This window comes from Clupea harengus, chromosome 19 (genome assembly GCF_900700415.2).
Source record: "Clupea harengus chromosome 19, Ch_v2.0.2, whole genome shotgun sequence".
In the NCBI taxonomy this organism is placed as follows: Eukaryota; Metazoa; Chordata; class Actinopteri; order Clupeiformes; family Clupeidae; genus Clupea; species Clupea harengus.
In genome coordinates this window covers 13174486-13191134 of record NC_045170.1, presented here as the reverse complement: position 1 = coordinate 13191134, position 16649 = coordinate 13174486, and the positions used below count along the sequence as shown (strand labels likewise).

The 16649-nt window shown below is 46.0% G+C and overlaps 1 protein-coding gene across 3 annotated transcripts in view; it reads right to left on the bottom strand.

Moving 5' to 3' along the window:
- The window catches only part of znf516 (zinc finger protein 516), a 32170-nt gene that overhangs the window by 2865 nt on the left and 12656 nt on the right, over positions 1–16649 (bottom strand). For 2 of the 3 annotated variants that reach the window (XM_031585691.1, XM_031585690.1), the window contains exons 2-4: positions 8909–10850; positions 3783–4814; positions 2130–2234 (exon numbers count right to left, since the gene is read on the bottom strand). In XM_031585691.1, the coding sequence (XP_031441551.1) occupies positions 2130–2234; positions 3783–4814; positions 8909–10604 (2833 nt within the window). In that variant the 5' untranslated portion in view covers positions 10605–10850. Of the gene's footprint in view, positions 1–907; positions 954–2129; positions 2235–3782; positions 4815–8908; positions 10851–16649 lie in introns of all 3 variants that reach the window. The other variant, XM_031585692.1, reaches the window with a different exon arrangement.

The window sequence follows — 16649 nt, the reverse complement described above, 5'->3', positions numbered from 1 at the left end:
TATAAGCACGTGCGCATGCACACACACAAACACACACACTTCAAACTCTTCACATGTCCGTGTTCTTGTAGCTCTCAATGAAATAACTGTGCGAGTCCCACTCTGCTTAATTAGACAGATGTACTGTACAGTCTGCATCTTTGGTGACGGCATAAAAAAAATACTCAGCACACCTGAACAAAACAAATGAGGCTGCCATTCAATTGCACCACATTATTATTTTTTGAAAAATGAATGAATTACCGAGCCGGGAGATAATTGTCATTTCCAAACCACCGGAATAAGGGAAGGATTATCATAAATCACGGTAGTGGGGGGGGGGGGAGCGAGACGGACACGATTAATCATGGCCAGCCACGTAGGATGCTGCAGCTGGGGTGTGGCGAGGGCCCCGTGCACCAGCATCCCCTCTGAGGGGCCAACAACGTTTGTCCTCCCTGGGGGTGGAAAGTAAAGCGGGCTCCCAAAATAAAAAAAGGAAAAAAAACAACCCACTAAATCACATTAAAGGCTGATTGTCAGAGAGTGACGGTGTAGCTGGTGCATATTTTAATTTGACCTTCCCTTCGCATCTACGTGTAATATGCAAAAAGGCCATTAAGAATAGCATTCTAAGTAGGGTTTGGTGGTGCGCGGAGACGCAATCCAAACGTCCCTCTGGGTGTGTGGACGATGGCTTGCTTTCAAGTTCACTTTATCCAAGACTGAATTTGTGACAATAGTCATTATGTAATGAAACTGTAGTGTGGGGGGGGGAGTCAGTTGGAGAGGCATAGCAGAGAGATGCATGATGGGAAATGAGGGTTGCGGCACAAACACAAGAGAAATGAAAAGATGTTCACAGCAGCACACATAAACACACAAAAAAATTTAAAAAAAATGACAATTGGCAAACGGTGACACGTACTTGTACGAGGGGTTTCTGTCTGCTCCTCCATTGGACTCTACCAGCACTGTGGGAGGACAAGGAGTCCCGTTAAAAAGAGCATCACAGACACGGCTCCTTACCAACCAGTCTCCCTACTGAACACTGACCGGAAGTGACTTAACGGACATCTGCCGTATGTCCCTCATACGTTCGGCTACTTCCTGATTAGCATTCGCAAAGTGACACAGACAAGCTAAAGGAAGTCAGAGGCCACCGACTCCTCCGACTTCGCTGGCATTAGCGCCGCCGCGCTAACAGATTAGCATCGGCAGTTAGTGCCGACGTGGCAGCCAGTGAGCTGAACCCACCAATTTAACATGACACGCGGAGTTAGTGTGTATGCTAATGGGAGGCTCGGGGCACCTGCCCGGTTTCATTTGGACGCTCAGGCTGAAGAAAGGCAATCACCGGCGACGTTGATTATAACTCTGAGCAGCGCGAGAAAAAAAGGGGGCCTCCCTCTGAATAATGTACTGCTTGGCCTCTTGTCACTTGGGATCACGCCAGATTCCACGCGCAACCTTCACACACGTTGGCGTTGAAAGAACTTACTTATCGCACTTGTCTGTTTGTCTAAGAGCGGGCCCGCCTGATGGTCCCTTGCTGGCTGGTTTAGGCAATTACTGACGGCACATGCTGTAATTAGCATCTATTAGTTCCATTCCTGGATGGCTGTCATTGTCTATTGACTTGTGATGATTAACCATTATAAGAGGGGGAGGGAAATGTAAGCATTTTGTTTGTTCTGTGTCAAAAACTGTACAAATGGTGACTTACATGCAATAGGCATGATGGTCATTGTTGCCAGATTGGCAGCTATGAGGGTAATTTGCATGCAGAATTACATGTCCGTCATTGACATCTGATGCATAATGTATATGATTCTGAACAGGTCATAATAATAATAATAATAATAATAATAAGCAGACACAAATACTGGATGGCTTGAAGATGGTTTAACTCTACAAAACAAAGACATGCAAAAGTGTTTTGTTTGGTTATTTGTATGATGTTTATAAAGACTATTCACAACTGAGGCACAAACTTGTCATTGTTTTGTGTGGATACCAGTGGACGTGTGTAAGTGAGTACATGTGTAAGGGCATTGTGTGTGCGTGTAAAAGTGTGTTCTTGTGGTTGTGTGTGTGTGTGTGTGTGTGTGTGTATGTGTATGTGAGTGCATGCGTGTGTGTATGCTTACCTGTGTGGGATCTCATGTGGGTGCGGTAGTGGCTGGGTTGGCTGAAGCTTTTCCCGCACACAGGGCACACATACTTCATCTGCTGGAACAGGGACCTTGCCATTCCTACAGTTCACAATGACACACGGGACAAATGAACACCTTTTATATGCAAGCAATGAATTTAGGGACATCACCTTCTGTTACCTCTTATAAGACTGTGCTCATGATCATTCACACATACCTATTGCAAAACATTTCGTTTTCTGGAGCAACAACTGTACTTAGAACAGAATACATGATTATATACATATACAGCAAGAACTATGTGAATACACAACACTCATTTTTCGTGCTCTGTAACTCCATAGTATGTAATAAACCGTATGTCCTCAACCTACCTGCTTTTATTTACATGACATTTACACTGGTGCTTATGTAAACAACAGGGATGCCATTTAATTCAAAGTGTATCCATGCCACCAATGAAAGTTCGACCATTTGAAACAGCCTGTTTATAAACAGGTACCTGCATTCAAAGGTCTGGTGTAAACAAGGCCTCCCCCTCTTCCTCTCCCCAAAGCCCCCCACTCTCCCTTCCTCTGTCTAGAACCGTACCTCTCTCTCACTGTCCTACTCCCCACCCCCACCCCTCTCTTGCCCGCCGCTGTCTGGCCAGAAACTAGCCATTCCTCCCCCACCACAACCTCACCAATCCCCTCACTACCTTCGACATGTGGAGCAGGCAGGGAGCAGAGGACAGCAGAGAAAACACGACCATGTACGAATACTATCCCTTTAATGTCCTGGACGGGAGTCGAGGAGGTGGGTGTGTGTGTGTGTGGGGGGGGGGGGGGTTGACTGACCTGCTCATCGTTGTTGACCCCCCCCAGCAACCAGGTTGGTCGGGGGAGTCTGACATGACAGTGACTTTGAGTGTCGAAGGCAGAGACATGACACCTGACCCCTACTGGCCTGCCTTGGTAAACACGTGGCCCCCCTCTTCATTGGCATGCGCCGGCTATGTGCCGCATATGCTAGCACGGGAACGGCAGATGGCACCAAAATAACAGGCTAACGGGGCGACGCAGGAAAAAGGTCACTTGATTGCATGTGACTCAAAGGACTACGGCGGAGCATGACGCTCGGGGGGAATGACAGTGTGGACCTGAGCAGAAGTCAGGTCTCATAACGTGGCAAGAGCTGGCGAGACAGGGGACTGTGAAAGATAATGCTGCTTTTCGCTGAAACAAACAAAAACAAAAAATCGAGGGAAATTGCTGTTTTCAAAATAAGCATTGGGATCTTTCTGTAGTACCTCCCTATGCCGGTAACTGCCCTTGAACCTGACCCCTTTCACCCAATAATAAGAGAGAAGGAGTTTGCATTTCTGACAAAAGGTCATACATACACTGACCTGCACGTCATTCTGTTCACCTTGTTACTCACTGTCCTATTATATATGCTTACTATGATTACATAAATTAATTAACTAGAACGAACACAAAGGACGGACAATATTTTGAAACACCTGCTATACACGCTTCAATGAAGAGAGATGCATACATGTGTTCAGCCTAAAAGGACCTACAGGAAGTGTACCAAGGCACTGTCTAACACTGGACAACCGAGCCTAGCAGTTCAATGCACCAGACTCGATCCTTCTTCACTCACCTGCTTGATCTAGCATGGCAGTGGTCCCAAGGCCCCAGTGGTGGTAAAGGGCAGCCAGCTCGGTCGGGCTGCAGTTCTTCAAGAAGCTCAGGATGTCCAGTTGAGAAGCATCACCTGGATAACTACCGTGCATCTCTGGCGCCCTCCTGGACGAGTTCTGGGGGGGTGAGTCCGTTGCCGGGGCCAGGGCAGAGGCTGTGGCCGTGGCCGTGACCGTGGCCGGAGTGTCCTCCCTGCGCTGCGAGGAGGGGGCCACCGCCACCTTGCCCTGCTCCTCGTGCCCGTGCTGGCTGGCCAAGACAAAGTGAAGGCCCTCCTGGGGCAGGAGGCTGCTTTCGGCGGCCCTGCTGGCTGTCTTTGGGTTGGGCACGGCTGAGGGTTTCTTGGGGTTTCCTGAGGGGCTGGAAGCCGGCGGAGCGTCGGCAGCTCGCTTTCGGCTGCCACTGCTGCTGCTTGTTTTGGGTTTGGAGGAGGGATTGGACGCAGTGGAAGAGGAGGATGAGGAGGCTGAGGCTTTGTTGGGGTGTCCCCTGTTTCGGGAGGGGCTGGATTCACTAGTGCTGGTGCGGTCGGTCTTTGACCCGCTGCCCGCAGGGCTCTGGGGCTGCGGGGGTTGGGTGCGTGGCTTACGGGTCTCAGTCATCGCCGGACAGTCCTTGCCCTCCAGGAAGGGCGGCGGGCCGGTGCGCCGACGGAACTCCAGGGTCGAGCGCGGGCCCTTCAAGCCGTTCCTCAGTGCCCATTTGGGGGCCAGTGGGCTGCTGCAGTTCACCTTGTGTGCCACCCGCTGGTGGATCCACAGCACCTCCGGGAAGAGCGTGCTATGGGTGCAGAATTGGCACCGGTGCCTGACGAGGCCGTCCTGCTTGCCGGGCTCCAGTGCCAAGCCGTCAGCGCTCTCCCCCACCAGGCTGAGGCTGGCAGCGGTGGATCCAGTGCTGTCGCTTTGCAGTGCTGACCCCTGCTGGTGAGATGAGGAAGAGCCTGCACTGTGCTTGGAAGCCGAGTGCCGATCGCCTGGTGGCTTTTTGTCTGCCAAAAGAGAAAAACACGATATTGCTATATTGAGTTTTATTCCACAAACTATCTTTGGGCAGAGGATACATTTTGTATATGTTCTGCTTCCTGTTTGAGGTATCCCTGAGTCAGCTGACCTTTTAGAAAGTGCATAATTCTGGCTTTTACATATAAAGCCAATATTATCAAAGTCCAAATAGGTTTATTACACATTTAAAAAAGAATATCACAACAAATTTTTTTACCATAAAAAATATTTACACATGCATAATTTTGAACATACTATTAAGAAATACTGATAGTGGTGACAACATCCTTTGGTCACTAGATGGCAGCTCAGTAACATTTTTCCAGTTTCCTCAACAACTGGGAATTTGCTTCTTGCAGTCCTAATTTCAATGCCACCTCCCACAGACCAAAACAAACATAACATAAGAATTAAATTCGTGAAAACCACAGACAAATACTCCAAAGGTGAACTATGGAATGGAGTATTCATTCAGCTACTCTCATTTAGTCTTCCTCATGGTCTACCCCCTGATATCACTCAGGATAAGGCGTGTGACCTCTGTGAAATCAGAGTGAAATCAGAAGATTTCCTTGACATTAAGAGACTGTAGTCATGGTACTGACTTTGGTTGTGTAATATCTAGTCAGCTGTGCCACATATAGTTGCACTGAACATTTACACAGCTTACGGCCACCCTGTGGTGAGAGAAATCTATCTCTTACATCAGACACCTGCACATGCTAAGCCTCGATGTTAACAGACACAAGAGAGGAGGCTACAATATGCATATAAGAACCAGTCTGTCATGATCTAAGGATAATGGGACACCAAAACAGCAGAACCTCTCCGGGCTATACTATGTAACTGACTCAGAAGAACATTTGGTGAATTTAGCATTCATAGCTATGCTAATAGCTGTATTTCTATCGTCATTGTATTGTTTACCCTACTGAAAATTATACGAACATAAAGTCACATGTGACGCCAAGGGATCCCAAGCTGACAAAGCTGCTAACTTCAAACTTCCATGATCTAAGGAGATTAGTGTTAGGGTTAGTTTGCTGTTTTGTTTTTGCTCATATGTATTTATTTTCCTCATTGGAAAAGTGAAAAACAACAGCATATAGTTTACAAAGGAGACAACTTTGTTATTTATGTGACTGATTTTCTGTATAGGCCATTTACCAGTTCTGGCCAATTTGGATCACATGATCACAACAGTAAACCAGTGCAGTGAGGTGAGGTGTGAAATTTAATGGAGCTCTAGCAACTCCTGGAACAGCAATATGTGTGGGAGGAGGATGAGAAATGATGGTTGGTGAGGCTGGTTTTGTCAAGGGAGGCAAAGGAATTTGAGAGAAGCTAGAGGAGAATGGAGAGGGCTTGGGGGATGGGGGATCAGTGGGGAACAAAGGGCCGTGACACCAGAGGAACCTACGGGAGGAAAACATTTGGGGGGGTGGGGGAGTGGATAGCGATGGGTGGGATGGGGTACGAAGGCAAACACGACTGGTTGAGAAATCTAAAACAGATACACAGTTGTGGCTTCAAGGAGCAGGGAGATTATTAAGGTTAAAAGGGGAGGGATAAGGAGTTGGAGAGGTGAGGTATGAACATATGAAGACAGGCTAGGGAAGTATTGCTGTCCATGGGTGAACATTGTGAGGGAGGCTTGGCTTGTACCTTTTGTCCCTGCCGCCTTCCTACTCTGAATGAGATGATGGGGTGCATAGCTGGATACAAACTCTGCCAACTGACCAGTGACTTAAAATAAAACCTGCACCGCTGATCCCAAACTAAAGGTTACCAGTGTATTGTACTTTACTGGTATTCGTCTGTATTTCTCAGAACCACTGCGAGGCACCTATGGAGGGCTAGCTAATTAGGCCAGATTTTGTAAGGCCAGTGAGGGAGCAGGGGGGAGGAGTATCAGGGAGCAGAGCACCTCCATTAGGAGCATTTGGAAACAGCTGATCACGGTGGTGATCTGCAGTTTGAACCACTTTGGAAGACAAGTAATAAGTAAAAAGAAAATGGAGACAAATGTCTGCAAGGAGACAGAGGAGGAGATGGAGGGAATAGCAACTCGTCAATAATCTGCGAGTCAATCAGTAAATAAATATCAATCCACAGATGCTCCTATGAGGAAGAAATGCCACATAGCAAATAGCACAGAATCAAAGAAATGAAACTCCAGTTTAACATCATATAAGTCTCCACAAGATGTCTCCCTCATCCATGATTTGAACATAAATGCAACGTTCAGTCCCCTTTTAGTGGAGAAGGGCAACATATATCAATATGTTTAAAGTACAATGTACCACATGGACAGTTTGAAAAACTAAAACAAAGTATAGCTGCTGCCTACAAAAGACTGAGCTGATCAGTTGCATCAGTTGCATTGTTTCCTTCAGGGTTAAACAACAGAACAAAAATAAAATGAATATCTCTGGAATGAGTTTGGCCTTCATTAAGACCAGTGTAGGATTGTACACACAATGTGAGTGAATGGAGTGTGCAAATGACTGGGTCTCTTCAACTCACAACTAGTATTATCCAGGAGCAGCACATATTGTCCTATAGTGGCTAACTGTTAGCACTCTTGAGGTCCACTCATCAAATGCCCATGGCCTCTCCTTCATCTGCTAACCCAAATGTAAAGGACCATCAATTTGTTAAATGATAGAGCCCCAGCCAAGATAAGGATTAAAAAAAGAGGTCCACAGACTGCCGAGCCAAAAACAGCTGCCAAGTGTGCCTCATATTGTATGTAAATATTTACAGAGTAGGGTTGAATAAAATATGTAATTCAATGCTTCATTTACATCATTATCTAAGCTTAACACAACAGATAAAACATATCTATTATCCATAACTAATCCTGAACCTCAGTGTCTTTTCTCCATAATAATCCACCACCTCAAACCCACTGACCTGAAAACCGGCAAATCTGATTGGTCACCATCTTCTATAAAGCTAAATCAGGCAAACACAGCGCTTAGTCCGTGCAATCAGTTCCCTTCATTATATGGGGATGTGTGTCTTTTAGAAAATGAAGCTCAAGTCACTTATGCTTGCCTACAGAGTGCTTGATGGTTCTGCTCCCACCTACCTAAATGCTCTTATAAGGGCAAATGTTACACCCAGGATGCTGCGCTCTTCTAGTGAGCGTCGTTTGGCACTGCCGTCTGTGCAAGTACGGCAGTCCAGACTATTCTCATTTGTAGTTCCACGTTGGTGGAATGAACTACCCAGCACTACCAGAGCAGGGGCGTCCCTCTCTACCTTTAAGAAGCTTTTGAAGACCCAACTCTTCAGAGAGCACTTCCCGTCCTAACTGGCACTTCGACTAGTGCGTAACTTGCAATTACAGCAGTTACACTTCTGCACTCTTTCTTTCTTTTTATTTCATTTTGTTATATTTCTAATGTAAAGTAGTATTTATTTATTGTTACACCAGGTTCTATTGCTCGTAGCTTGAATATTCTCTCCCTTGTACGTCGCTTTGGACAAAAGCGTCTGCTAAATGACTAAATGTGAAGCACATCATTTTGGCATAATGATGACACATGTGGATATCTCAGGTACTGCATGAAAATGAACTAGCAAAAAGCATCCCAAAACAGTAGAGATAAAAATGTTGGAATACCAAAGGGTAAACATCTATGACAAAACCCCTAAACCTAAAATCCTTTTAAGCTTTCGTGTTGTGTCTCGAAATATTTCCTCACTGTAGGCACAACCAAATGACTTAATAATCATAGCAAGTCTGTCTTCAGTCATTCTCTCTGCCAACTCAGTAGTTAAGAACAGACATACTGTGTGCACACCTAATCCAGTCCTCGCACTAATCCTAACCCTAACCTAAGCCTTTACTATTCCTTTAGAAATGAGAATGACTTAAGTTTAAGACACTGTCTCTTGCCAATAGATGACAACAACCATGAATCAAAGCAACTGATATATGTCTGGCTAGTATTATGTTAGGGATATACCAAAACAACCAGCTGGTTAATACACACCCAGGAGAAAAAAAAATAATTATATGGTACTTAATAGGGATTATTTTATCCATTTCTTGACACACAAAAAAAAATACCTGAGTCTTTGGTTTGTCCAGCCAGCTTCTGATCCTTAAATGCAGCATTTTTTAAGAAGGAGAGTGCCGTTTCCCCGAATATCGGGGCGGAGGACTCCAAGCCGGCACCAAAACCGCTGCCCCCTCCGTGCCGTATCAGCATGTGGATCACCATCTGCTGCTGAGAGCGGAAACCTTTTCCACACTCCAGGCACTCCGAGGTCTTGTTCTGGGAAGCCCTTCGACTGTTCGAGGAGGTCGGGCGGTATTCAGAGTCGCTGTGGCTCTCCGGGCTCACGTCTCCCGAGGAGCCGTGTCCATTTTTCTCCCCAGTGCCGTTGTTTGGCCGTTTCTTCTTGGTGGCGCTCGGAGCGCTTGAGGGTGTAACCACAAGCTGCTTCTTTCTCTTCTCCTGCTTTAGAAGGACATACTCGCCCTTTTCACGGTCGAAGGCCACATCAGCATCTGCAAGCCTTTCCTCCCAACCCAGGCTATGTTCAGTGGCCTCTACGACCCTACCCCTGGTGGCCAGTTGCCAGGCTTGGTAGCTACTTATCGGGTCGAGCTCGGGGATTCGATTCACCGGGTGCTCCTCTGGAGGTTTCTCCACGGAGCCTGCTGGTCTAAGGTTCAGGCACTCCAGGAAAGCTTTCTTAGAGACAGGAGTATTGGAGTCATTAGAGTTGCTCTGCACAGGCTCGTTTTCTTTCTCAGCATTGTGACCTCTGACACGCTCATGGACCTGCTCGTGTAACCACAAGGTCTGGCGGTCCTGGAAGAAATTGCCACATTTGGCGCAAAGTTCATAGAGACACGCGTCGTTCAACAGTACAGCCTCTTCCTGCACCACCCCATTTATAGTAGCGGCGGCCTCAGAGTCACCAGCCTTAGGCTTGGCTCTGATGACATGTGTCTTCATGTGGCTGCGCAAGAACCAGGGCTCACGGAAGCGACGTCCACAGATCCGGCAGCCGTGGTCCAGAGGGCCCTGGTGTTTCTTCATGTGGGCCTTGAGCAACCAGGCCTGTGTGAACACTTGGTCACACTGCCCACATGGGTACACTCCTTGAGTGAGGTCACCTTCAGGGGCTCCCTCCTCGGGAGAACCCTCCCCACCAGCGAGGGCATCTGAAGGCAGATGCACCTTCTCTTCATGGGTCTGTAGCTGCTCCTTGCTGGGGGCTTCAAAGCCACATAGCTGGCAGGTGAACAGCTCCTCAGGAAGTGCCGTGTTCCGCTCCTGCTCCGTCTGACTACGTAGCTTTCTCTGCCGCAAAGGGCAGGGGCTCAAATTACTCCTCTCCTTCCTCCCTGTTCCCTTCCTCTGGGATTTCACAGCATCTTTCTCTCCTCCATTGACTACTCGGTTGCAGGCTGAGGTACTCTCGGTGGGGCTGGAGCAACCCTCCTGCTCCTCTGGAACCCCTCCTTCCTTCTCCTCCTCCTCCCCTTCTACTTCTTCCTCTTTCTTCTTCACCTCTTCCTCTCGCTGTCCCTCCTCCTGCTCCTCTTGCATCTCCATGGTCTGACCCAAACTGCCGTCTAGTTTGATGGCGTCTGTCGGGGCCTTGACGTGCTTCTCCTCAGTGTGCTTCAGCATGTGCTTCGTGAGGGCGCTGAGGAAGGGGAAGGTTCGGCCACAGAGGTCGCAGGAGTGCGGTGAGGACTTGGCCGGGCTCTCGTTTGTCACGGCGTTCAGATGTCCCTCCACCTCCATGTCAGGGTACCACAGGTGTGCCTATTCGTTCTCTCTTTTGTTTATATCTGAGGTGGTGGTGTGTCCCTGCCACACCTCTGTCATACGGATCTGGTGGAGGTTCTGTCTGTTTGAGAGGACGTCATGGCTGGCTTCTGGTTCTCGGTAGTTCTGTTTTGGGCTGTTGCTTCTTCTGGTTGGCAGTGTGATGAGCACTCCCAGAGAGTAGTCATATCAATATGACGTCTGTTTTGAACATCCTGTTACCTGAAGGGGGACAGAAAACATCAGAAAACAACTGTGAGCATGTTTGTGGGTTCATGTAAGCATTAATGCAAAGGGAGGGTACTGATGAAGGATGCTTGATAAAGCTTCAATTTTACATTGACATTCATTCAGTTGACACACTGTTATTCAAAACAGTTTACATGTGTGTCAGAAAACAATCAAGTAATATAGTCCCCCCAGTCTAATTTGCCAAAATAAAAGTATATGACAGTTAAGGGAAATCAAATATTTCCTACAACCAATAACAAGAGTTTAAACAAGAATAATCAGCAGTGATACGAAAAATATCATAGACAATCTCCCAATTGCTGAAAAATACACAGAAAAATACATGATTTATTTAATAAGCTACAGTGCAGTAGCCTCAGTGTCTTTACCCATTGAGCTCACATGGACTTTGTCAAATTACCCTGCACATAACCATGCCTTGCCATAAAGTAAGTAGTGTTTGACACAGCAATGTAGGATACAGTAAATTGAGTGAACTCCTAAAGCGTTATGCCTGATTTGCTATTCCATTGCACCATACTATTTATTACAAAGAGAGTGTACTGTTTCAGTTGCATTCAGAGGCAGGATATCAGATTGAACCCACTCTCTGTGTTATGAAACTGCCTCCATAGTATTCATTTATATAAGCTACTGCCGTTCAAGTTGCAAGTAACTTCTCAGAAAGAACTGAGCTGCATGCTCTTTTACTTCATTTAAATACACAGTCATGTATGTCATCTTAACCTTTAAGAATATAGAGAGGGAAGGCTTTTGACATCTAATCAAACAACAGTCAACACAAACAAGGACTTTGAGCAAGGTCTTTTCAGGTGACCTAAGATAGACAGACACTATTGATCCTGAAGGAAATATTAGGACTTATTACTAGATATCGTAATAGACATCAAAACAACAAAGAATTCAATCTGAAAACACAGCACACCGTACAGTTTATTCTCAGAGCGGTCTAAAATAGAGCACACACCCTTCTCATCAGGATATCCTGCAATTTTGTCTTGTTTTCCATCAGTTCAACACATTCCAAACCTGTGTGATGTTTTAGGTAATAATAATCTTGAACCTTTGGTCCAGGTTATTCAGTAAACTTTGTTATTATGTATGTATAAACATGTGTGTGTGTGTGTGTGCATGGCCATTCATATACAGTAGGTATGTGTAGTTTGTGCATAATTATTACAGTATGTGGTGTGCTTTGCAGGTGTGCACTATTATTGTGTTGTATGTCCTGCCTGTGTGTGTGTGTGTGTGTGTGTGTGTGTGTGTGTGTGTGTGTGTGTGTGTGTGTGTGTGTGTGTGTGAGAGTCTTAAGGACAGTGGTGCCAGGCTCATCCCGACTCCGGTCCCTCGTAGAGAGTGAGCAATGGCCGTCTGCTCCACAGCCTAAATTGAGTGTGTGTGGTGAGGCATGAAGAATGGATGCATTCAGTACTAGAGTGGAGAGAGAGAGAGCGCGAGAGAGAGAGAGCGAGAGAGAGCGCGAGAGAGAGAGAGAGAGAAATGGGCCTTAGGGCTCAGTCCTATCACAGCAATCAATATTCCATTATGAACCTCCAACATTTCATGAGATATGCACAAAGAGGACCTCACCAGCCTGCTCCCACAACCTTCACAAAGAGACAGAGACAGAGAGAGAGAGAGCTGGGCTGGACAACTGCACCGCTCGTCTCCCCTGCCACAGAATACAGGCTGGATTATGTAGGACAAGCTGCTCACAGAGAGAAGAGGGGGGGTGGGGCTGGGAGAGGTAATCATCGATTTGATGTGAAACTCAAATAAGGAAATGTAAAAAACAAAACAAAACAAAAAAAACTGAATGTGCTAAATTGGTGAGAAATAGTTCTCATTGACCTGTGAGTGTTTAATTACTTTAACTGCTTCGTTTACTTTCTTGAGACAACAAACAAGGCAGTCGAGTAGCATTTGCATGTAAGTGTGTTTTTGAAAGTGTGTTTCATTCCATTTAACTCAGATAATTGGGAACATGAAGTATGAAAATGTGCTGTAATGACACTGAAAAAAATAACGAAGACATTCTGCAACTTATTTGTCCCACTTTCTACCAGTATTGTTTGGGCTGCCTCACAGACAGAAAGACACACACACACACACACTCTACACACACACTCACACACACTCACTACACACACACACAAACTCACTACACACACACACACACACACACTACACACACAAACACACACCCACACACTACACACACACACACTACACACACAAACACACGCGTCAGGAGTAAGGCTTCATCACTGGAGCAGGCTTGTTCTCTACGAGGGCTTACCTCAGCGCTGCTGACCTAGTTATCCCCAGACAGTTAAGCTCATCTTGGGCGAGCATCATGTAGGATGCTCTGCGAACGATCTGTGGGTGGGCCTGGCCCCAAAACTACACGTCCTGTTCGCCCAGACACCCCCAGCGCTAAGCTCACACACAATGGCACTCGTGTTGTTGTTAAGCGATTAGATATATCATGACCGCTTGGCCCGATGATAAAACACCAGTTGTTTGCACACCGGATTCCAAACAGTCAGTTATATTTACAAGAATGTCAGGCTAATTTGTGCGTGTACATGATGAGATAGCTCGTGTGCACCGTCATCCATTAGGTTTTTCCCCCTTTTGTTTCTCTGTAGTTGTGTAAGGACTGAGACAAATCAGGGATGGATACATGTTGCGTCCATGCACACAAAGTTGCTCTCAGAATTTTACAGAAGATGAGAATGATACACTGAAGACTATGATGAGAGGATAGGATAATTATCTAACAGTTGCACCAACATCCCCCCCCCCCCTCCCAACACACACACACACACACACACACACACCCTCCCCACCTAAAAAAATCTGCATTGTGTGCCTTGCACAACAGCTGTCACAATAACTCACGTCCATACCTACTCAAATCACCAGGGGGTCGTGGGAGGTCATTGTTGGAGAGGGGAGTCTGCCTATGCTGTGTCCCAGCCTGAAGCCTGTCTGGGCTTTTGAGACACTGAAGGGTGGGGGTGGGGGTTGGGGCCCAGACACCACCCACAAAAGGCCAGTCCGAGGCTGGTTGAGGACCTCAAATCATCCCCTAGTCATGATTTCAAGAAAGCCTACCCCCATGCTCCTGCTTGCCATTAAAAAAGTAGCTGCCATCCGAGTAATTTTCATACAACACTGAGACCTAACACAGACTGAAAAAACAATCTCAATATGTTTAAAACTAAGTATTGGAAAATAGACTATAAGTCGCTTTTGACCAAGTTCACAAAGTCACTGCACCCCCTCTTCAAAAAGTGATTTCAGAGCTCAAAATGTTTCCTTTCTTTCTTTTTATGCTGTCTCCACCTAGTGAACTCAATGAGACAGGAAGTGATGCGTCACAGAGGCTGCCAAAGTTCAGCTGACAGAGTTAAGTCCAGCACTGCAACAGTACTCAAGAACAAAAGTGGAAGACAACAACTGAGAATGCAAGCATTTATCAGTAAAAAAAAAACAAACAAAAAAACTACTAGATAATGAGGGGCTGAGGAGAATACAAACATCACCTTATTGAGGGTGGAGTTAGCTAAGATGATTTAGCAAATCTGACAGAAAACCACCACTGGTAGGAGCTTTTCCCTGTTTTCAGACTTGTGTTGAAGAATACTATCAGCCATTACACCTTAACCCTTGTGCAGGATCTTCATAATAAAGTGTGAGTGCAACACTATGCAAACCAATTATGAGGGACTTAACACCTTGTGCAGAGATGTTTGTAGCTGAATCCATGTCTAATTTGCTGTCAATGTCAATGTTGTACACAGGTCATCATTCAAGCCTTATGAAATGGGGGCACAGCGCATATGTAATGGTGCCCTGTGGCTGTTTGTGTGTGTGTGTGCGTGTGTGTGTGCCAGAGAGACAGAGACCTGCCCATGGACAAGGAGAAGCAGGCTGCCTGTAAAAAAAGAAAAAGCAAGAAATACACGAATGATTTCAGTGAGGAATTCCAGCAGGGTATTAGAAAACACAATTCAAAGTAGACTACATGGGACCAAGAGTGAAGAAAATGAAATACTGTCCCATAGAGAGAGAGAGAGAGAGAGAGAAGAGAGAGAGAGAGAGAGGTGATTTGTAGAGGTCAAGATGAGGGGGCAACGCGAGAGGAGCGAGAATGGGTGGATTCCGGAGAGTTCATGGGCATAGATTAACTTTATTTTGTGACAAAAGAAGATTATTCTCTCGGGGTGTTTTTTTTTTTTTTTCCCCATCCTCCTCAAAATATCCTTTGACTCTCAATGTCATTGGCTACGAGGAGAAGATGGGAGGGGCCAGGCACATTGCACCTGATTGGCTCTTGGATGAATGGGGCAGAGGCGAGATCTGCAGCATAGCAGTCATCATTGGGGAAAAAAAGAAAAGAAAGAGAGCGAGAGAGAGCGTGAGTGAGAGAGAGAGAGAGAGAGAGAGAGAGAGAGAGAGAGAGAGAGAGAAAAACATGCTGCTGAATGTGTGCTAGCTCAGGAGATTAAGCAAACGGCTGTAGCACACACAGCTGGCTAATGGGTACCTAGCCAGAATCATACATAACATTCAATAGTGCCAATAAGAGGCAGGTACACTTTCCTGGAACCCACATATCATTTTGAAGTGTCAATAACTTACTCTCACTTTAATGGTCCCATAAATGGGACTAATTCTCCAGTGTTTTTGAAGTGATTTTTTTTTAATCACCCCCAAGATCTAGGCCACTAAAGGAATTATATCCAAACAAACACTCAAACCTTAATCCTCCTCTCCACTGGTTAATTAAGTATGTTATGTGAATAAGCTACCTGTTCTAAAAAATCATTTTGCTCTGAACCTACTTTACTGGGTGGTGTGTGATGTACCTCAAGAGGAAGAGGAATAAAAGATGACCAATGCCACTCGTTCAAATAACAACATTTGGAAGGGCTCACTCACTCACTCACACACACACACACACACACACACACACACACACACACACACACACACACACACACACACACACACACACACACACACACACACACACACACACACACACACACACACACACACACACACATTCATGAACACATAGATTAACAAGCAAATGACATCACCATACACACACACTCTCTCTCACGCACACACACACTCACACAGACATCCGCAACACACACCCCAGAGGCAGAGCTCTATTCTTCCGCAGCCTCTTCCTTTCTTTAGCAGATGAATAGCCATGTCCAGTCAGCTGTCCGCACATTCATTCAACCTGACGGCCGGACCAGCTCAGCACAAACGCCCCGCGCTCTGGACTCTGCTAGTGCTGAGAGCTGCGCCAGTGTGTGTGTGTGTGTGTGTGTGTGTGTGTATGTGCGTGTGTATGTAAGGGCTGTGTGCATGTGTGCATATATATGCCTGTGTGTATCCTATGCTGTTTATGACATGCAGCCAAGTATAGAAACAAGAATGTGCATGCTCTCTGTGTGTGTTTCTTTGATTGTTTGTGTTTGTGAGTCTCTGTTTCTCTCTCTCTGTCTGTGTGTGTGTGTGTGTGTGTGTGTGTGTGTGTGTGTGTGTGTATGGGGGTTACATTACAGTATCTTTGTCCTTTGGCATATGCCAACTGATGATTCACAGTACAAGAAGCTGACTTACATCAACAACTCAGTAAATGCAGTAAATGCAACAATGAAAATGCAAACACCCCACATATATTTTGGATTAAATTCGATTTGCATGCACAAGCCACAAAAAAAACATCACAACCTTTTC